Below are 23451 nucleotides of genomic sequence, written 5' to 3' on the forward strand. Positions count from 1 at the left end.
CGCGGGCTGTGGCCAGCAGCCCGGGCACGCTGGGTCGGAGAGAACAGGCGACACGCTAGAATTAGGCACAGATGCGTAATGGTTGATTCAAGATTGTTTACTTACACCGAAGATGGTCGCGGTGTAGGCTGGACAGTTTCCCAGGCACAGCTCCGATTAAATCCTCGTTTGAGGACTCAGACAATAGTCGGATCACTCCCACAGAGCTGTCGAGGCTCCGTGGATCCTTTTGTTCACTCACAATTCACTCACACGAAGTTTGCTAGGCTCCACGGGTCCTTTTGCGCGCAGGGAGAGGGATACGTCGAGGATTGCGATCGGTGACGGGGAGAGGCTAGAGGCTGATCAGACCTCTGTTGCCTGCTTGAAATGCGCTGGGTCGAATAGACTCCGCAGTGCTTAGAGATCTTCACACAGCGTGAAGTCTCCTCCTCCTGGTGTTCGTGGAGTCCTCCAACTTGGGCGGAAACCACTCAAGCTTTTTATACGGCTAGCAAGCCAATCACTAGCCGCCACGTGTGAATAATTTCACGCAAGCCAATAATGGGGCTCGAATTATAATACAAATGGCGGGAACTCTTTGCACCGTGCATCTCTGTGCTGCAAAGAAGAAATGCACACTGCAAAGAAAGCTACGAATTGGTGGGAAAATAATTCAGTGGTGCACAAAAACAAAAATCACACCCTTGGGTTGTGACAACTTCTTTAAAGATACTATACATAATTTTTAATCGTGTTAAAGTATTAAGACTCATAATTTTTAGGGACAAAGACTCACTGTTTGTAACTGAGATCATCCTCATTTTTTCCTACATCTACATCAGATATTTTTGTTCTCTTTTAGTCTTTTGAATCTATTGAACTCAATAGAAATGCAACTGTTCACATTAGGTCTTAATTTTGCACACTGAATCCTGAAAGAAGAAAAAAGAGAAAAAATATTTTAAAATACTTCCTGATTGTTTTAACATCCAAATACATATTGGAAGGAATTTTAAATGATTCTGCCTGTTTTTGATGTATTTCTTATGACCAACATTTTAAAACTTGAATGATATCATACCATTGTACGGAATAGTAGCATAGTAAGGATTTTGCCAGCAGTGCCAGTGGGTGCTTTGCATGCAGGGAGGGCACCAAATCAAATGGAAATAATGTTACATAGTAGCATATAGGGAGAGCTCTGCATATGACCTGCACCAGACACCAAAAGGCCTGCCTGCAATTCTGGGACAGAGCACTGCCCTATCTATTTTCTAGCAGATGTACTTTCTGGCTTTGCCAATGGCTAGCTGGGTGACCTTGGACAAGTCACTTCAACTGTCTGTGCCTCAGTTTTCCTTCCATAAAATGGGAATAATGATGCTCCAAGGCCTACTATTGAAAAGCACTAGATCAGGGGTTAGAAATGTTTTTGGGCAGAGTGCCAAAAACACCTGCAACCTGTACTTGGAAAATGTTGGCGTGCTGGGTCAGATGTTGGCATGAGGGGCCCAATCCTTGTTGTGGCAGTGCAAGCCGGGCCTTTTCCCTATCGTCCGTCATGAGGCACCTGTGCCAAGCAAAATGCTTTTGTGTGTCATGCTCTGCCAACCCCTGCATTAGATATTATTAGTGCTACCATTACTAGTACTAGGTGACTATCCTTAGGGGACTTAATTCAAATCCTTGGCCCTATAACTATAAATTAAAGATCAGCAAAGATTGAAATAAGTAATTTGACAGGCTAAGCAAAAATTACCTGCAAAACAACTCTAATTTGAAGGGAGTTAGTACCAAATGAGATCTTGGGTCAGCTGTTTGGTAAATTTGTACTTGAGGGTGAAGTTACACAATACACTGAGACCATACCGAGGGCACTTCAAATGCAAGCATTTTCATGTTAAAGCTTGTTAACTCATGATAGGTACATGAGAGTCTCAAAGTTATGCCACTTCAGGCGAGGGTTAACTCTGGGCTGTGCTACCTAGCTCATGTTAGGGTAACTTCTGTTTGCTCCATGAAGATAAAATGAGCAATTTGAAGTACTCCAGCAACCCAGGATTCTCCACTCCCAGGCACACCCCCCAGAGTGGAGACAAAGCCCAGGTATCCTGGCTTCTAGTCATGCCCCTACTTGCCAGTTCTCTACTGACAAGACAAGGCACAGGCAAGCAAACAATATTAACCCCTAACATGCAACTGCTGACAGCATGTTCTAACTTTAACACCACTTAACATTCCACAGGTTAGCATAGTCTAAGTGTAACATGTAACTTAATCCTAAATTTAAAGGAAAAACTTCTTTGATTTCAGGTCTTATTTCCGTCAGCTTTATAACTGCATATAAAATATAGAACCATAAACGCCTTGTTGGCTGTCTCAAGTTTGTTTGATAGTCAGACCCGTGCTCAGAGTCTAACAAGGATATGGTAAACATCCTGGAAGGACCAGGAATAGTCCAAGTGTTAAGTGGTCCTACCTCCCTCCTTAATTAAGGTGTGGCTTCCTGAATGACTTGTGAGTTTACAGAGAGTCAAGAAATTTGGAAAGTGTATTGAAATGGTAATGCACTGATAGACAATAGAAACAACTACTAGCTAACTCTGTGGATCTATGTGTTAGCCTGGGATTGGATAGTTCAAATAAAGATGCATATATAAAGATGTGTTTTCTGGACAGCTTTGAATTGGTGTGCCCTAGTTTATTGTCATGGTCAGTTGGACTGAGTAAATAAAGGTTATTTTGTTTCTATTTGGTTTCTTTTACTCACTGGTGAACCAGTAGCAATGGGGCTAGAGAAGCATTCCTGGAAGTTTCAACAACTTTCAGAAGAGAGTCAAGGAGAGCTATGAAGAATAGGTTTGAGAAATGTCACTTACCTTTTGTATGCACTTCTTCTAGTGTTTCTCCCTCCCTTCCATACTTATTTTAGTTGCTAACCTGGGCATTCTATAGACATATGACTGTCTTATCCTACTGATGTCTTCAATTATACAGTCAGGGCTTGTTTTTGAAAATAGAGAAGGCAAAGATTGTCCCTCATAATTTTTCTCAGTAAAATAGTTTTTCTGTTCTTTTAGTCTTATTGATAACTTTATTTTCTGACAGAAGATAAATACGTGATCAAATAGAAAAGCATTGATATATAATATCTTTCTATTTGAAATCAGGGTAATGGTAGTATCAATGATCACATAAAATTCTGTGTTCCACCATGCTGAGCTGGTACCTTGTGAAATCTAGATTTTGTCTTAAAATATAACAATTCCCAAGCAGTTACTAAAAGAAGAATATAGATAGGCACTAAGAGGGCGAACAGCAGAAAAATATAACTTTATTGGAAAGTACATTCATTTGCTATATTATATATTATATATAAAAACATAATCAACTAGGCAAAAATAATCAAAATATGTTGTTCTTTTACTCCTGTAGTCATTAAAATTAAATGCACATTTATTTTTGCATATTATCCAAACAAAATCTAGCCTTCTTGAGTGCCTTGAAAATGCATCTAATGCTTCACTGAAACTTATTTTCACACCCGAGTTAATGTTCATCTAAGTTATGGTTTCTGCACCTGAGCTAATGTATTTAGCTAGAGTTAAAAACAGTCTGCAATGCTATGAAATAGGAGCTACATTACCAGGAGCACCTGACAGCAGAATTGCAGATGACAGGACAGCTTTATGCGGAACAAGAAAGCCATTAAAAGGAGACAGTGTTGTAAACCCCTGTGGAATAGAGAGTTTAGAAGGAATCAGGTAGATTATAAAAAGCCATTAATTCATTTGACCCCCTTACTGCTGCCTGAACAGAAATGCTGTTTCCACTGCCGGGCAGTTGGTTTTAAACTTTAGGTGGACCAAGAATCAAGGCTAGGCAGTGAAATTGTTCCACTGCAACCCCCACCTAGAAATTGTGGGGGGTTCCCTACAAACTGATTTCAGAATAACTACCAAACTTCATGTGCAAAAACTTTATTATCAAGTTCAGGTTAAGAGGATTCCAAAATAGTTCAGCTGAAAGAATATTTGTTTCCTTTCTCATTGAATGAAAATACAATGTAAACCAACTCAATCTCACAGTTTTTGCTAATCTGTGAAAACATTGGATATGAACTCAGTTATTTTTCAGTTCCAGTTTAGCTCTTGACTTTTTAGCCTCCTACCCACTTCTACTGTCTGTGATTTGTAATAGAACATCCAAAATTGCACCATTGTGTACAAATAGGAAGGAGGGTAATATTTTAACAAATAAATAAAAATGATGCCTCAATCCTTCCAAAGAAAGGTCATGGAGATTCCTAAGTAATATTTACTACAAAAGAAAAAAAAAGCTATTTGAAAAGATATTGAATAAGTAATGGCAAAGAAGGGGAGAGTAAATTTCTTGCGGACTATTTTAAAATAGATACATTTGAGTAAAATGTCTTCCCGCCACCCACTGTTCGCTTGGTTGACATGCTTTGAATTACAAAATGAAGAAAATGCAGTATTACCAATGCAGACCTTGAGTTCCAAGCAGTATTTGAATGTTGATCTGCCAACTTCAATTTGTCACATGCAATCATCAAAATCAGTGAAGTGTTAGTTTTTTGGGATTTTCAGGGTAAAGTACTTGGATTACAGTTATGTTGGCCATAGTAGAATCTTGCCGTCAAACCATATATAGGAAATCTAGTCTGAAATGGTAAATTGGGATAAGAGGTTTTTACTTTGGGGCTTTTTCATTAGGTTCCAAAATCTTCATATTTACATAATTGAATAAAAACATGTTTTCTGTGTAAGAAGCTCTGAGCTTCTGGGTCTGGTAACTACCTTATTAAAACCTAATTAGTTTAATTCATCATCAAAGCTATTATGACTTTGAAAGGAACCTTTGAGTTTGGCTTGACTTTCTTACATTACTCGGTTAGTTTTAGACAATCCAAGGCAAGAAAGTGTGTGTCAGCCTGCAGTAGACTGTTTTGTAGCTGGAGGAGTAGTGACTCTTTATTATTTTCCATGTCATAAGAAAACAACTTCTGGTGTTTTGATTAAATTAGATTGTCTGGGAAGAGATAAAATGCAGAGAAATGAATAAACTGTTCATTTTGTTTCTGGGAAATAAATTCTGTGTTGAAAAAAAATTCTTCTAAAAATGTTTAAAAAAAAAAATGCTGGCCAAGTCATTTTTTTATCTTATGTCATTTCTGCTTCTCAATACCTGAAAGCTCAAAAAAGTTATTAGATTAAAAACTTAACTCCTTATTATAGATTAGCATAAAGAATTGTTTTTTTGTGGAATGTTTTCAATTGCTGTTGAAATAACAGACCTTAGTCTTCCCATCTAACAAGTGCCAGCAATAAAAAAATTAGAGGAATAAGTATCATAGTAAATAAGATATCTTCACAACACAAAGCAAGCAGCAACTGCATTTTCTACTAATTGGCAGACCCTCAAATGCCACGTTCAAGTCAGAGTTCTAGACAACAAATACTGATAGGGCACATCTACAAGAGATGTGCTAATGGGCATTAGCCTAATTTACTGCGTATTGCGAGTGTGCATCTATTAAAAATGGCAAAATTAGGCTAATTGCACCTATATTTGATAACCTGCATTTGCAAATGCAGGTTATCAAATTTAGGCGTGATTATTTAAAGTGCATTAATGCATGCGTAGATGTGACCTGGCACTAACTTTAGTGCTGCATCTGCCCAGTCACTAGGGGAACATGGGAGGGCTGCAGGGATTTGGCACTACCTTTAGTGCCAAGTGAACTAACTTTAGTGACAAGTCCCTGCACTTGTAGACACCTGCCAAAAACTGCTTAATGTGCATTAGCTTAATGTGCATTAAATTTAGTTGCGCTCAAATATACATGTGAATGCGCTCATAGAAGACAAAATTGGTCTGGGTCTGGTTCATGAAACATGCTGGCAACCATAGCTACCATATATTCTGAGTTTCATGACAATTTTGTCACTAGAGACTATGGGATAAAGATGGAAAGCCACTAGTATATATGAAAAGCTGACTTCTTCCTCAGCAACTCAAGGGGGCAGAGAAAAATCATTCATGGCCAGCTAAAGGCTTCCACTCAAAAATAATGAGGAAAATATGGTAGTATTTTGAGGAATGTAAACATTAGGCATCTCCAAGGAAGTACAGTAGGGGAGGCAACCAGAGCAGCAGCATATAGTGCTAGATGCAACACCACCACTGGTGGCACAATAGCAGCCAGGCCTGCTCTTTGAAGTAAAGATGCCCAGGGCATAGAGCTGCCCAATTATGCCTCTAGGTAAACATAAGTACATTTAGATAAATCCAGAAAGGTCTAAAAGGTATTTCTTTGAGGAGAACAAAAGCTTTTAGAACCAAAGTAACAGTTCATTTCTACATCTCATGGCTTGCAGGCAATTGGAACCAAATGGCTCAGAGGGCTTTTGTGTAAATGAGTGGTGAATAATTAGGGTGTTGAACATTGATAAGTTATGCCTACTGAATAATGTTATATTTGGACACTATTTGCTTCATTTATTTCATTTCCAAAATGTGGATACAGAATTTGTTAACTAAGAAAAATATACAGTCCCTCCTGCTTGGCTTGCTATGGTGTTTAGTACTATTATTTTTTGGACTACAAACAGGTATCACATTTGTCTGAGGATAAACCATTTTATCCTGGAACAAGTGCAGTAATTCACATGCCCAGGGCTATTTTCCTGGGATAAATACTGAACAGGTTCAGGGGATAAGAAGTATTAACAGGCTATCCCAGGGCCTTTCAAAGCATGTCTGAATGGTTATCCCAGGATTGCATTATTGAATCAATGACAGAAAAACATCCATGTATTCAACCACTCACTAAACCCTGATTAGAAGTGCAATGTGTAAACACCCCCTCCACCCTCCCCCAGGATACTTCTATTCCAGCGCAAATACAGACACAGCTTGTTCAGGAAAAAATGCAATGTCTGTTCTTTGCCTCAGAGACATGTTTTTGTGGCAGTGTAGTGTGTGCTCATTCTGGCGTCTATGTTCATCACTCGAAGTGTCAATTTGCTTGACTGTCAGCTGAGAAAACATTTGTTTGTAGTTTATGGCTGCGAGGGTTGGTAAGCATTTATACATGTGTTGAGTGAGATAAGCATGGCTCCCTTTTAATGCAGGCTCCCTTTTAAGTATGGCTCCCTTTTAATAATCCTTTGTTTATTCTGCTGCATAAAAACAAACCTATTTTTAAATGTTTCTTATTCTAAACTGTATGTCTCCCTACAGCCAATATTTCTTTTTGTACAGTTGACAGAATGGGTGCAACGAGATAATGTGGCCAAAAAATAAAGGTGTGTTGTCACTGAACTTTTGGCTGATGGTGCTTATAGCACCCGATACATAAAATGCCAACCCTGATGTAAACTATTTAATGTTGTGAGGCAGTGAACAGAAATAATTGTCCAATATATTTTCTTAAGGTAAACCTTCATTTGTCCACTACTCTGAGAAGCACTGCTAGAGCTTTCATTCATGCCCTCCAAAACCTATGAAAGTATGAAAAATAGGAAAAGCTTCAGTGTAAGGCAAGAGGAATTCTGATGATGTGGCCAATTCCGCTTTAATAAAATACATCTGTCTTCACCATCCAGTTTTGTGGTTTTCAGGTTTTCTCATTGTTTTGTTGAAAACAAGGAAAAACAGGGTTTCATTGGTGTTGAAGCAATTACATCCATTTAGAACTACAGTGACAGAAGAAAAGGATAAGCAAAAGGGAACTCTCGGCAGCGTCATGGTTTCTGAGTCTTCATTGAAATAAAAGACCAAACAATTGCACAAATGTAAATTTAAAGAGTTGTTTATTTTAAAAAAAAATAGACTAGGTGTATTTAGTTTGCAGATGCTGCCAGAAATCTTCCTGGACACACAGGACATTTATGGATGTGCTCAAGAGATTTCCTTCTCAAATTCTAGAAATTCAGATCTGCCTCTTAAGTTTTGAGTGCATTTTATATTTCGTTTCTGTGTTGAAACGAAATATAAAATGTTTTCAGACTATAGTTCTAGCATTAAGTTTAAAATGCATGTCACATGTTTGCAGATCAATACCAGTATGCTTTTTTTTTAAACAGGACCTAGTAGCAAGGTGCTGAAGCAAAGTTAAGATGGTATTTTGAATAAATTTTAATGAAATGTAAGGTGACATCTTTCAAAATGCCATTATATACTACAAAGTCACAATTTGTAGGACTTGCAACAGTTGGTTCTCAATGGGTGCGTCTACACGAGACGCTATGCTGCCATAGCAATGTAGCATATAAAAATAACCGTGTGCCACTAGGATTGTGCAGTATTAGTGGGTACTGCACAGTCATTTAGTACTTGCTAAATTACTAAATGACTGCCCAGTACCAAATGAGCAGTTAAGGGCATGTGTAGATGCTCCCAGTAAGAAATAGATCTTCAAGATTAATAAGCTTGTCATAACTACCGTGCTTCCCATTAAGAAGTCAGTCTTTGCCAACAATCACCATTATTGGGATCTGAGTCAAATATTGACTTTGAATGTCTTCTACTGAATAGTGTTGAGAACCAGTGAAATGAATATGTGAGCAGAAGAAAATTGAAACTACTGAAGAGCTGTTAGTGTGTTGCCTTGTGGGTTTTCATCAAGAAGCTGAATTTCAGTGTAGGTCCATTTGATTTCTATAATTCTTAACTCATTGGATTACTGAGGTACTCAGTTAATATTCATAAACGTACTATGATAAAGGGTACTATAAAATGCAACAGATTGCTTTTCTATATAGGCTGTCATGAACACAAAATTCAGACAGAGCAGACCTTTAGAAATTAATCTGAGCTGTATGTTACTTTTTTCATTTCTCCACCATGCTGGCTTCCATTCTTGGCTGATAAAACTGCACCTGTTATTAACAGTAATATTGCACTGGATCACCCAATGCACAATTTTACGCTGTTGATTTTGTGTTGCTAAGTGACTGAAAAGGGCACTGTTCCTTCATAGTTACATCTCCAGGAAACAAACACTTTGACAGATCTCCAAATTGCCAACAATATTGGAAATTGCATTGTGTCCAAGCAAGGCATCAATGTGCTTTGATGCCTCATGACACCAGCCAGATGGCTGTATTCTGAATTTGGCTTCTCATGTCTTTCCACATATAGATCAGTGATGAAATTAAATGGAAGCTTCCTTAGTGGTTAGGAACTCTACCTTGCATTTTCTTTACTACTTTTCTGGACTGAGAGTTCACATTAACATGGAGAGGTCTGACTTACTACTTACTATGGAGGTTTAGATTGAAAAAAATCAAATAAGTAGCTACATATCAATCAGTAGTGAGAGCTCTCACTGGAATGGGAGAGGTTAGGTGCTGCCAGATCTCACCTGCCTTCAAGAGACCCCCTACTCTGTAGATTAAGACCAGTGAGGGATAACACAAATCAAATAGCACTCCCTTTCTCCTGTACCTCACCCTGACTCGTCACAACTTTGTCTGGATCCAAGTGAACATTATTTTAGTTGTAGTTTTGCCAGGTCAGAGAAAGATGCATAAGTTTGAAACATTTAGTTAGGGTTTTTTGGGAGTTGCATTCATGTAGCTCTTGGCCTCTGCTGCTGATTTCCAAATGCTTATTTTTTTCCAACTAGTCAACCTAATGGTGTTCCTGGGCGGTTTCCTCAGACTGTTTTGGGCTGCATGCACTTTCCAAAGAATTACCACTAATTGGCTCCTTTATAGTGTAGTTGTTTGCACTGAGATGGCCTTCCAAATATCTTTATCTTACATATAGAGCGTTTTCTCCCCAAAATGTTTTCCTGTATCACATGTGCAACAATTTTCTCTTAAGGTGCAGGTTTAGCCCAGCTATGGTATGCGCTATTTGTCATGCTGGTTTTGGCCATCAATACTCTTCTAGTACACTGAATATTTTCAGATCAGCAGGGTATTGTTATGGGAAGCTAAGATGGGCGGATGAGATTTCAGAAGTAGCTGTTGGCCCAAGAATCTTATATTTAGTGAGGGTCTTAATGCAAAGCAGGAACTCTACAACTGCAAATGCATGGACAACTTTACAGCTTCTTCATGAATACTGAATAATTTCTTTAAAGGAATTTTAACTTAAGGTCAATAGCATTGCTATCATATTCAGTTTTATTAGTGTGTGTTGTAAAAAGTAAAAACAGAGACTCAAACATAATAATCATTGCAGTGTTGCCAGCTGGTCATCATTTAGGTCAAGTGAGCCTTCTTTGGCTATTTGTCAAATACTCTGTCTCTTGAAATAATTTTTTGTTGTGGTAACCATTCATTGTTTCTGCCTGATCTACTGACTGGCACTCTCTTGGAATTGTCTTAACTTATAAAATACATGCTCAAATTTGCAACAAAAGGTATATAAGAATACTTGTTAAAGCATAATGCTTAATATTTATGCAAGAGCATTATACAGGATGAAGGCATCCTAATGGTTTGTTCCAAATACAGATCAGAAATATCTATAGGTTATTCTGCTTTTTCTGCATCACTATAATTTTATCACCTGCATAGAACAGCAGTTCTATGCAGGACCGAGGTGTCTTTGTTCCTAATATATATATATATATTAAACCCCTTCTTATCGGAAATAGAAATGGCCTAATTGATCTTATTACTTCTCTTACTTAACACAAGGACTGACCTCAAGGAATTGGTTTTATAGTCACGTAACAAGAGCATTTTCTAGGAGAGTAAAGCATGTACCCACTGTTGACACTGGATTTTAGAAACCCAGCCCTTATACCTTTGTTCTGGGTGAGCAGAACCCTCAGACTGACCACAACACCTGCCAGTTGATAATAGATGAATTCATTGATACAGAGTAATAACAAAAAAAGCAACAATACAGACAATCAAACAATTCTATATCTACCAATCCTAGAACTGTCATCAGAGTCAAGGTACATCTAGCTTCACTTCTGAGGTACATCAGAGTCAAGGCTTCACTTCTGAGGCTCTTTCTTTGGTCAGCACAGCATGTCAGCAGTTTGGAGGTGGAATGCCAAGGCCCATGACTTCCCCTCCAGTGGGTTGCATGAGATGGGCTGCTGGTATGCCCTCGGTCCATGGTGGCCTCAGGGACCCTTCCTGGTGGATGGGGATGGGGACAGAAATGGGGACCCCTCTCAAGGAGCAGGATGGGGAGGGACAAGGAGGAAGAGAAGGAGGGACAGGAAGGGACTCCTGGTTAATCTCAAGTCTCTGCTTTTGTATTCTCCTTCCCTCTTTATGACTCTTCATCTGTGGCTATCTCTGGTTGGTTGTCTCTCTGTGGTCACATGTCCACATAGCCTTCTGGGCTTTCTCCTAATTTGGTCTGTTCCCCCAAACCGAGACTTGGGTCCCCCTGCTCTCTGAGGCCTGTGTTGCCAGTGTCACTTATCTCATGTTATGGGACAGTATGGTACACACTTCCTCAGTTCCCAGGCTTTGTGTCCTTGTTGTGGTAGACAACCTGTTTGCCTTAAAGGCTGTGATCTCGTATTATGGCATGCCCCCTTCAATTCTTAGGCTGTGTCCATTTGTTGGCCTTGTTGTGTTAGACAGTTCGTCTGCTTCTAAGGCTATGAGAAGCTTTGTGTGTCAGACCCAAGCTGTTTAGAAATCTAATTAACCCCTGCTCCCCATCTTGACCCCTTATAATGCATATATCTATACCTACAAGCCAGTTCCCAAAAAACAGACCTTTAAATACTGTTTTCAAGCCAACACCCATCATGTGATAGTCAGAACATAATAAGTGCCATACTGGGTCAGACCAATAGTCCATCAAGCCCACTATTCTGCCTCCAACAGCGGCAGAAGTGAATGCTATAGAGGGAGAGAAATGAACTGGATATTTCTTGAGTGATCTATTCCCTATTTGGTGGTAGGCAGGCTCTGTTTCAATAGTGGTACGCTACCTATTAATGTACGTGATGATGATATGGAGCAAGGCAGCTCAAAATGTGTAATTTCCTACTTATTAGTTCATCCCAAATGTAAAGGGTTGGATGGATATTGCCTTAGTGATGGGACGCATCATTTCTTGCTTTGATACACTGAGAGCATTGGAGATGAAAATGTCTGAGGTGCAGCAGGTCTCTTTTACAAGGGGGCAGGCCCCAGCTCTAGGAACAAGAAACAGAGCCAGGGAGACAGGGCATAGAACTGGGGCTCAAGAGAGCTGACAAGAGACCTGACACTCTGGCCGCATCCAGACAAGCAGGGGCATGTACTTTCAGTGGCACAAATAGTAGCAGCACAAATTTGTGCTGCTACTTTGTGCTAAAGCACATGCCTCTACATGTGCCTTTTGCTGCAGGACACATTATCCTACTGTGGGCAAAGCCTGAATGCCCAGCTCCTCCTGGCACGGCTCTGTGTGCTGTGGGGGGAGAGGAGGGAGGCGGGCTGAGGCACAGGGTGTTTCAATGCGGGGCTTGCTGGCAGGCAGCCCCCATGCTGAGGCATCTTGTTCCCCAGCCAGCCGTGGAGTGGCATGTGGAGATGGGGGAGCAGGGAGCCCATGGTGTTCAAAAAGACTTAGTCATAATCCCTTCCAAAGTCATGAGAATGGCTTAAAAGTAAGGGTTTTTATATCTTTTGAACCTTTGGGGCACACTCAAGCCATATTTTAAAGCACTCAATGTGCTTTAAGTGTGCTGCAAAGGTTCAAAAGACATAAACCCCTCTACTTTTTAAGCCAATCACATGACTTTGGGAGGATCTGTGACTCAGTCTTTTTGAACACCTGGGGGTTGATTCTGCTGGAAATATAGCCAAGATAACAACGAAGAACAAAATCACATGCCACCCACGAAGAGCCGAAATATTAACTCTATCCCCTACTACCAAGAGAGTGACAATTATAATCACAGCTGGTGAAACAGCTAGTTCCATTATGAAGTTCATATCGTGATGACAATGTCACGATGCTCTATACTGCTATAATTTAAATTGCAGTGAGTGTACATAATGATGTTTCCCATTATCTGTATTGTTCCCTTGGAAAGCTCAGAAATAGAGTATTGTCTTGCGGTATATTTAGCTAGAGTAAGTATGTTAGTCTAGGTGTTCTGGCGTCATTATAACTAGAAAATTGCATTTTGTCTACTTAAAAACCCCCCTGCTATAATTTTAACTGGATATAATTGTTACTGATTCTTTGCCAGAAACACTTTTCTAATACTACAGCCCAATATGAAAAGATTACACTCAATTCAGAATTCATGCTTATTTACTTCTGTTGGAAATTTTGCCACCTATCATTGTAAAGTGGCACCCAATATAAGTGAAGTAATTTAAAGGAAAAGACAACTTTCACTTTTTTTTCAGTTTACTTCAGGCATTTTGACAGTAGTCAGCATGTAGTGATCTATACAGTTTCCCCTGTTAGTTTGTTTATATATCTTTCCCACTGCAAGAAAGGAGATAGGCAAAGAAAAATTGTGGTTATAAAAGACATTTTTTTAAAATAAACTAGATTTCAACATGATGGTATCTTTTAACAGCAATTGTCACTACTAACATATTGAGCCACTGTGTATTCTAATTTTCATTAGTCATTTGGAAGATGATAACTCCTGATCTTTTTTTTTCCTCCCTGTTTCTCTCCAGTTAAGAGACAAAGTCTGAAAGTGCAGATTAACACAACTGGTGACACCATTTGCATGAAATATCTTCGGCCAAATCCAAACACCAAACTCGAAGGTTTCATTGTGGGGTATGGAAGTAGCTTCTACTCCAACCAATATATTCCTTTGCCCACAGATGGAAAATCCTACATGACTGAAGTTGGTAAGATATTTTGTTTTTGAGTACTAATGTTGTCAGTGCACGAAGAAATACAGTTGGAAGGATATGTATTTGTAGGTGTTTTTTGAGGGGTGGTAGTGGTGGTGGTGTGTGTTGAAGATTTTTTTGGGAGGGGGTGGAGGAATTTTGGAAGAAGGTGGAGAAGTTGGGAGCTCCTTCAAAAGGAGGAGATTGTCCTTTTTTTTTTTTGAGGGGAGTCTGGCATTTAGTTGGCTACTTGATTTGTGTATTCTTTTTAATGCCTGATATTTATTTCTATATTTAAAGATAAAATACATTTTGTATTTTTTCTGTGTATGGATCAAACAAAATGATATGGAATAGTGTCTCAATCATCAGAGACTGATTAGAGTGTTAGGGTATGTTTCAAGCTTTTATGACCCTGTGATGGTGTTTAGACTCACCCTAGCCACCAGATGAAGTAGGCCATGCAAACACCACTGATCTTGGCTAAGACCAACTAATGCAGGTGTTTGAAGTTGCCATCTGAGAAAGTACTGGAAAGCCAAACCCTGGGAACAGAGAGCTCATGGAGGAATATGAAAATTAAGATTGATATTAGTTAATACAGCACTATCTTGAGACTTGGTTACTTAATTTGGAAATAACGTCCAAAACAGAAGAAGGGGTAAATATGGACAATAACAGTGCATGTTTCACCTAGCACATGTTAGTGGGTGTACAGACATTAATAAAACCTTTGGAAATTAAATATTCCTCCTGGCTTACTGGCAAATTGATTCTCATTTATATAAAAAAATAATGAGTCTGGGTTGTAATGTTCTGGTCTGAAAAGGAGGTCTAAACAAAGTGAGGAAAATTTAGACCTGGCATTTGGATTTGGGGTTAGCATTTAAAAGTCGATATTGTTTTAATCGTATGGCTTGTATTTCTCAGCAGTCAGGGACATAAAGGTTCCTTGAAACATGAAAAATGTTTAAAATACATTTTTTCTTGGTCTGCTGGCTCCAGCTGTCCCCCAGAGTAAAACTCTATCTTGGCTAAGACCAACTTATTTTTGACAGCCGCATAATATAGCAGTATTAAGACCCAGTGACAATATGCATTTACAAATTGAACTTACTAATGATAATAATTCATGATATAATACATTAAAAAAAATCTCTTTCTTGCATGCTTAATTCTTCCCTCCCCCTACACCCCCCCCCTCCAAACACAGAATAAACTATTGTATGTAGACATGGTAGCTTTCTTATTTATTTCAAGAGCTGCTGAAAGACCTCAAAAAACATGGGTGTACTTATAATATACTTACCATCTGACTGTCCCATGACCTCAAAATATTCTGGGATAATGGCAATACTGTTTGTTCACTCTGGGCAAATAAAGTGTGCGTTCAGAGACAACAGTGAGCCACTGGAACACTTATCAAGGTTGGTGGCAAATTCTCTGTCATTCGAGGTGTTTAAAACCAGATTGCTTGGAATTTCTACGAGATTTGTTCTAGCTTTTTGTTCCATTTTAGGGCTACAGCAGGCCTGATAAATGGAAGTCCTTGTTCTTCAGGAAACAGTCTAGATCAAAGATGTCTGACCTGATTCACAAAATGAGGAAGTGAAGGAAAGTGTAGGTTGCAGTGTTCCATTGCTTGCTTTGCTGCATGGATAGGCTAGGAAATGAAAGATCCTAGGCCATTTAACATTGTTGAAGCCTAGGGAAATAGTAAAAGACTACTTGTGGCTTTTTGAGCTTTCAGAAATATATTAATACCTGATTTGAACCTGATTGTATTTGATGATCCTTTCTAGCTGTAAAATCTGTGAATCAAGATTCTTATCCAACCCCTACTTATTCCTCTAGTATAGGAGGATCTTGTACCATATATTTATGAGTAAAAGGATACATCTGAGCTGAAATAATAAAAGTTTTGCTCTTAAAGTGCCTCTGCCAAGAATGCTCTGGCTGCTCTCAGCATTTTCATAATAAAACTGCAGAATTGAAAAAAAAGAACTAACAGAGTAATAAGGAGTACAGTAAACTCTGGCAGGAGGTGTGCAGGGGTGGATGAGATAGAAGTTCTTAATTAAACTGGTTTAGAAAGGAAGAGGGAAAAGCCCCATTGGATATCAGAGGGTATGTCTACACTACATCCCAGGAACATCAAGAATGTGGTACTCCTCTTTCAAGCATACCCTGTCCACCCACTCCCACTTGCATATTCCAAACCCAGAAATGTGGCCATGAAAACCCCAAAGGGGAACCCATAGTAACTCTTCTTGAGCACACTAGAGATCTTGACAGCGGCACTGGCAGGATGGTGTGTGTGAATGGGAGCCAATGAGAAGGTTGTGCTTGAGAGCATCCCTTCCTAAGAGTGCCCGGCATGCAGTGGAAACCTACCCGGAGAGAGGGAACCTGTTCCTCTGGGGGCTACTGCAGTAAAAACATGACTTTGGTTGGCTAGGAATAAAAAATCCTGGAGTTTCTTTCTCATGTCATCCCCAATTTAGTGTTTGAGCTAAGGAAAGTTGCTAAGGGCAGATTCTGTTCCACCACGTAGGCCTCAAGAGCATACTTGGGTACCTAAGTGTGATCTTATTCCATCCTGCTTGAGTCTCTGAAAAAACAATGCATTTACTTTTATAAGATATGTTCATCTGAGCCATAAGAATGAGTCACTAAGAAGTGGAAATAAGGATTGTGACCCACCTACCTTTTACTGTAATGCTTTTTTTTTAGACTGGCTCAGGGTAGACTAGGGCTGGGTACAGACAGTCAAAAAGCCTGAGGCTGAATCAGTTCTTTGCAGGTTAATCTAAACTCCACAGAGTAAACCGAAACAGAAGTGAACAGACATTTACCTTTGATTCAGGGAATGCAGCCACATGCCTGCAAGAGCACAGTCTCTGGCTGTGAGTTTACTTCCTCTTCTGGCTGCCTCCAAGATCTCTGAGATTTGCAGTCCAGAATTACAGTAGCAGGATTCTGCATGGTTGCTCATCACTTCCTGCTTACAGGTTCCTCTGGGATTTGTAGCCCACAATTGCAGCCAGCAGTAAGTTTGAATGGGAAGGAGTATTTAATCCCCCTCCCTGACTCCAGACCCCAGCTGGGGTTTGCCTGGGTGGGGGGCAGTTTCTTCCCCCCCCACACCCTGTGGAATGGGCTGCATCCCCAGCCAGGCTTGCCTCCCCACCCCCTCCCCCCCGGTCAGCCAGCCCTCACTGCTCCAGCCAGGGAGGAAAGGGGTGAGGCCAGCCCTGCTCTCTGGAGCAGACAGCCCAGCCCAGGGCTGCAAAGCATGCTGGGGGACTGTGATTTAACTTGAACCAGGAAGGTGGCTGGGACAGAAGTTTCATAAACCGATTTGACCCAAATCAGTTAAGTCTGATACTTCATTCAACCAGGTTTCTCTTAAACCAGTTTCAGCCATTTTGAAACTGGTTTATGTACACTGAGCTTCTGTTCTGTTACAGGTTTAAACCAGTTTCTGATCACTTAAACCAGTTGATGTGTCTCTTCTGTCCCTAGCCTAGGTGTCTAAATGCAATCCTAATGGGTGTAATAGGATCTGTTGCTTAAAGCAGTGGTTCTCAATTTTTTTTTTTTTAAATCAGGACCCATTTGTAAACATTGATGGTCAGTCCCAACCCAGTGCCCCACACTCTTGACCAGCTGCCCCCTGTCCTCAGGCTCCAGTCCTCCACTGTGTGGGGCAGGGATGTGTGTCTGAGGCAGTGGGGGAAGGATGTGGGGCAGGGAGGGCCCCAAGAAGCCCCTTGCAGACTGGAACTCTGCTAGTCTGCAAGGGAAGCACCACAGTTTCCAATGTTTTTCTCCTTTAAAGGAGAATCCATTTTTTTAAAGTTTGTTGATCCATTTTTTAAATTTGTTCACGACCTTTTCATATATTTTTGTGATCCACTTTTGGGTCACAACCCATGGGTTGAGAAACGCTGCCTTAAAGTATATGGGAAATTCATTCCTCTGCTGAACTCAGTGGAGTTGTATAACAAGGATGATGTAGGCTCCCTTTGTAAATCTGTAATAATGTATATTATAATGCCTTCTGTATAGCACCTTGCAAGAGCACTGAGGCTTTCTTTCTTTTCCTAAAAGGTCCTGGGAGAACCTTGATTGAATTTTTTTTCTAGTGTGCAGGTCATTTATTAGCTACCCAGAGCCATGTGAAATGGTATGAAACTGAAGCATTTGTTAGAGGTGCACGTCTGCTGGGATATTTGGTTTTTGTGTTTTCTGTAATTTTCCTATGACAGGTTGCTGGCTACGAATGGAATGAAGTTCTCAGGGCACCTCTTACCTTTATGAAGCACTACATCAGCATGCCCAGCCATTTCTTAGAACGCCACTTAAACAAGTTGTAAAACAAGCAAAATCCTGCTATAATGGAGATTGAGATAGAAAGGATAAACCCCACAGCATTCATAGCATCGGATGATATAAACCATATGGTCTCTAAAATATCTATAAACACAGCAAGCACCAAGTTAGTGACTTTCCAGGTGTGCTTTGTTAGGCTTGAGCATTGGAAAGGACCGCTTCTTTAAAAGTTTTCTTAAAAAGAAAAAAGAAATAATAAGTAAAATAAGAAATTTAAACCCTCTGCTTCTTCAGTATAAGTCAGTGTGGCAACTTAATAAGAAAGCAGTACTTTAAATGTAAACAGAAATAACTGGCTAAAAAGCCCTGAACTGTATAACTGTACAGCTTTCAGGATAAAGAGTAGCATCTGTGACTCTAAGCAAACATCTTCCTTACAAAAGAGAATGAAACCAGGTGCAGGATTTGCTAAAGGGCACTATGTACACTTCATGTCCAAAACATTTATTTTCTGCACTTAAAGATAATAGATTTACTGTAATTGTGTTAACTCTAGGATTTTAGGGGTTGACGAGATAAAGAGTTATTTTATTTGTCTTATGGGTTGTTTTGAAGGAAGAAAGAAAAATCCTCTGCACTGCATGAAAATGGAATAGCAGGATATAAAATCAGCCCTAGCCCTGATTGTTTCTCAGTTTGTACCACGTACAGATACAACATTTTCTTAAGGGTAGAACCTGAGCTGTGTGCTTATGCTTAGCGCAGCTTGAGTGGCAACAAGAAAGAGGAGATGACAGGAACTGCAAGCACCATGAGGCCAGTTGCCATCATTAAGTTGCAGTAGCTACAGGCACTTGTTCATAGGTTGGCTGGTTGGGGGTCTCGCACAGAACGCTGTGCGTGGAAGATAGGGAGGCCAGATTACTTTAGAGCTGCCTATGCTGGGAAGGGATTTCCTTCTGGTGCAGGAATCTCCATCTAGCACTTGAGAGGCATCTTCAAATCCTCTTTGCACTCCTGTAGTGGTGCTATAGGTCTCTTAGCCTTGTCTTAGAATCTTAATATATTGATTTTTGCTTTGACTTCCAAAAACAAAAAGATGCCTGTCCAGAGTCCTACACATTTTAAAACTTTCTACAGCATTATACTCCAAGTCAGGCTAGTTCTTTACCAAATTCTCCAATTAACCCAAATAACTATGTAAGCAGAACAGTATTGCATTCTTTTTGATGAGGTCCTGGTACATTCAGTTTATACTTCTATCTTCTGCACATGACTGGGAAAACAGATGAACCTTACAGATTGCCCTGTAATTGTTTATAGTCTATTATGGAGGAGGCTGGAGGGCATAAACCCCAAAATTAAAGACTTATCATCGCTTATGTAAGTGGACCAACACTCACTTTAAGGATCTCCCCAGGATGCAGCGATGGTAGTGTTGTGTGGGAAAAGTATTCATTTCTTAAATTGGCAAGTTCCAAACTGTTTAGGGCTTTAAAACCTAAATTGATCAAGTTCTTCAATTGCTTCTAGAAACCAAAGGCTGGCAGTGTAGATAAAACAGTATTATTATAATGTCACTCTGGAGAGCTGCAGTACTGACCAATTAACTCCCATCTTGAGTATGTTGCAGAAGGGAGATCTCAGCGATGAAGGCATCTGTGGAGGTATCACAGCACTGGTTTGTAGAAAAGATTAAAAAGTGAGGTTAGAGGGAGCTGAAATGAAGATAAACGAGGTGATTATCCATGATATGCTGCCTCTACAGAAAGGGGCACCCAGGTTCCTACACAGGTTTGGAGGCATCAGTTAGTCAGACCTGCATACGTTGGTAATATTCATTTTTCTGACAATGGTGGCAATAGTGCTCATTTAAGGAAACTTAACAAACTTAAAAATGATGCCTACAGAATTGCCTCCTGGCCCCAGTCTGAGAGGTGAGAGTATAAAGGAAATGATATCACAAATTAAACAGAAGCACTAATGTAGAAAAATAGTCAAACTCACTATGTAAACAATCCATAATTCCTGTGAGTACTTAATAAAATAACAGGCCTTCCTCCCCTCCACCCCCACCCCTTCTCCCCTGCCCACAAGCATATACTTTCCAAGGTTCCCACTCTCTCGTTCAGTTTTGATAAGACTAAGGGATCAGATTTTCTGCTGACCCATGCGTTCAACTATGTTAACATTGACACTTGAAGCCAGCGGGCTGCATACAATGTAAGGCAGGCAGTAATCTGGCTCCCTGCATGGGAAATCACATGTGTTTATTTGAAGCAAGATAAATATGACTGTAACTTTTAAATTTAGCTTTTCTAGGCCTTGCAGTCAAGATGTGGTTCAGGAGATCATGTACCTACAGTGCCACAATTAATTAGTCATTAGCTCACAGCAGTGATTCTTCCTTTGAAATAGCTTTTTTCTTTCTTTTTTTCAGTTAAATTGTGTGTAATGTGATCCAAGAATAAGAAACTGTGCAGAGGGTCATACACAAAGCAGAGAGCTCTTTTGATTTCCTGAACTTTTAATGAGCTCGTGCTAGCAATGACCTCTTGAGCATCAAGTTTGGCTGCATATGTGGAAACAAGTCAGAGAGAGGAGTACAAGCTAGCTAAGGACAACCTTGATATTTGTTTCAGAGAGGCATCTACAACTATTTTAAGTTGTAGATTTATTGGGGCTCAGTCCCTGTTTTTCTTTGCCTTGTATAGTGCTGAACAGACTTTCTGAACTAACGTGATTGTTCCTGTGAACAAGAGCCCCCTGTAAAGTGATCAGGCACTATGTTGAAAGACACCAGCAGAAGAACTGATGTAGATTACTGAATTATATAAAATAACTGACCCTTACCTAAGCTTCCTTTGAATTCGAAATGTACTGAGCCTGCTAAATTGGCACACAAAGAAAGAACCTTCCATAGAAAATATCTGTTGCTTCTTTCTAGTCAGTTTAGGAATACTACAAGACAGGTCTTGGTTTGGTTTGGTTTGGTTTTTTTAACTTTATTTTGATCCTACTGAGGCCCAAATGTAGAGGCTTGGGAATGAAAATCAAATTTGTTTTTTTTCTTTTTTCTTTTGTCTTTTTTTGTTTTTAAAGATAAACTAAAACTAAATTCCCAAATTAGTTGACTGAGATAAATTTTTATTTAGGCCAAGTTCATCTTTTCCTTAAAGCAAACCAAAACAGTTTATACCTCCTTAACATGCTCTTCCCATCCTCAAAGCTCTATGGGGAGTTTCTTTATAACTTTACTTAATGAGGCTGAGAACTCCGTACACTGCATTACCCACAGTATGTGAACAATCAAATTATCTATGGATAAGACAGAATTTTTGCTGAACTTCATACACATTTTTAAGTGCTCTGCAGATCCACCCATAGCCTCTGACCAAGTAGGCCATTTCCTGTGAAAGCTTATGCTTCTTTCTGAATGAGTTCGTCTCTGCTACGGCGCTGGTTCTCAACCTTTTTAAACTCAAAGACCCCCCCCTTGTTAGATATGAGATGCTCTGGATTCCTATTTGAAATCGCTAGGCTTATTTTGTGAATTATGTTTGCAAACCTAATGTGTGGCACCCAGGGGCACCCTTGAAATGATCTCAAGGCTCCCCCAGGTACTGCATCACCCTGATTGAGAATTACAGCTCTAAAGTGCCACCCTGCCCTGCCATCTGCCTGATTTCAGACTAATATAGCTAAGTACCTCTCTCTACATTTTTAAAAGGATGGCTGTGAAATGCTTGCTAGAGCAATGTTTGGTATGTAGTTTTCTTACAGACTGAAGGGTTCTTAGTATGTACTCTCATATCTGACCATTTCCTATAAGCAACTTGTAGAAATAAGGCTATATAATTGCAGAGGTAATTATTAATATTTGTTAAATATTAAGTCGTGGTATGTCACAGGTTAGCATTGCAACATTATGTATGGATGGATTCTACAATTATGTGCATTTCTTGTCTCAGCATATATGAATAGGGGATGGGGGCAGTGGTAGCTGGGGTAGGGAAGGGAATGAAAAACAAGAGTGATGAAAAGGAACGAGAAAGAAAGAAAGAAAAGTAATTTTCCTCTTTTTAAATTTCCTTAATTAAGCATACACTTTGTTAATAAAACAAATACAGTAATCCTTGCTTGTTGATTTAGGAAACTATCAGTGTTTTGCATTGCACATTAGTGTCCCGTTGTCACGGGCTTGTAAGTTGTAGCACAGCAGGTAAAATAATGATGAAACTAGTGTTGACTGGGACTAGTAGGTTGTATCAGTGATGCTTTTTTGTGTTATTCTTCAAGAACTGTTGTATACAGAAGCAGCTAAGATGAATAGTATACAAAGTTAATCTTTGATTCAAAGTACTGCTTCACTGTCATAATAGTTTTCAGCATCACCCTCATTATAAAACTTTCCAGTGGCAGGAATGTAATTGTTTTACAATGATGGTGAAGGGTTGGCTCTCATATATGCAGCTTTGTACTCTTCTTACAAAGTTTATATTGAGGTATGTGCTCCACATATCTTGCAGCACATGTTGTGTTCTTTGAAAGGTGTCCAAATCAGATGAACAGCATGAAATTATTGAGTTTGGAGAGAGTTTTTCCTAAATAATGGCAATTTATTGCACTATAATGGTCTGCAGTCCAGTTACAGTACGAAGATGAATGAATTCTCCTGCTTTTGAGAAAAAAATGTGATGAGAATAGTAACACATGCAGTGTACTGATATAACATTTCCAAAATACTGGTGTATCAGGTGTTTGAGTAGAGCTTTAGGCTACTTCTTACTATACCAATAAGAGTGTGTGTGTGTGTGTGTGTGTGTGTGTGTGTGTGTGTGTGTGTGTGTGTGTGTGTGTATGTCTTGCTTGCTTCATAATCATATATAGGCCATTATAATGGAGTATCCTTTTCAAGTTTCAGACAGATGACCCAGAGCTGAATGAGACAGACTAGATATTGGGTAGGACAATTAAGGTTTTTTGGCAGGTTGCTAAATGGGTAAACTTGTCAAAGGTATGAAAAAAGAGAGGCGAGCATGGGGGTATTTGGACTTCACTTATTGTCTCTAATTCACATTAAATCAATAGAGGACCAAGTAGTTCCAGTCATTCAGGCATGTTGTAGTACTCTAAAAATGAGTAAGTGTAAAGTATGTAATAAAATGTATGATGCAAACTGTTTAGATTGTACTAATCTAGTGACCAGCTATATATTGTGAAGAAACAGTGTCCTCCTTTACTGCCCACAAAGAGAAAGGTAGATAATTCTTTGCTTGTTTGAGGACATAGTCCTGGTCAGGAAACAGGTCTGCCAGAAGAGCGT

The 23451-nt window shown here is 39.6% G+C and overlaps 1 protein-coding gene across 36 annotated transcripts in view; it reads left to right on the top strand.

Moving 5' to 3' along the window:
* ABI3BP (ABI family member 3 binding protein) overlaps window positions 1-23451 on the top strand; it is a 342180-nt gene that overhangs the window by 68409 nt on the left and 250320 nt on the right. For all 36 annotated transcript variants that reach the window (XM_006033054.1, XM_025214794.1, XM_006033038.2 and 33 more), the window contains exon 2: window positions 13626-13805. In XM_006033054.1, the coding sequence (XP_006033116.1) occupies window positions 13679-13805 (127 nt within the window). In that variant the 5' untranslated portion in view covers window positions 13626-13678. The remainder of the gene's footprint in view (window positions 1-13625; window positions 13806-23451) is intronic.

This window comes from Alligator sinensis, unplaced genomic scaffold (genome assembly GCF_000455745.1).
Source record: "Alligator sinensis unplaced genomic scaffold, ASM45574v1 scaffold1286_1, whole genome shotgun sequence".
NCBI lineage: Eukaryota > Metazoa > Chordata > Crocodylia > Alligatoridae > Alligator > Alligator sinensis.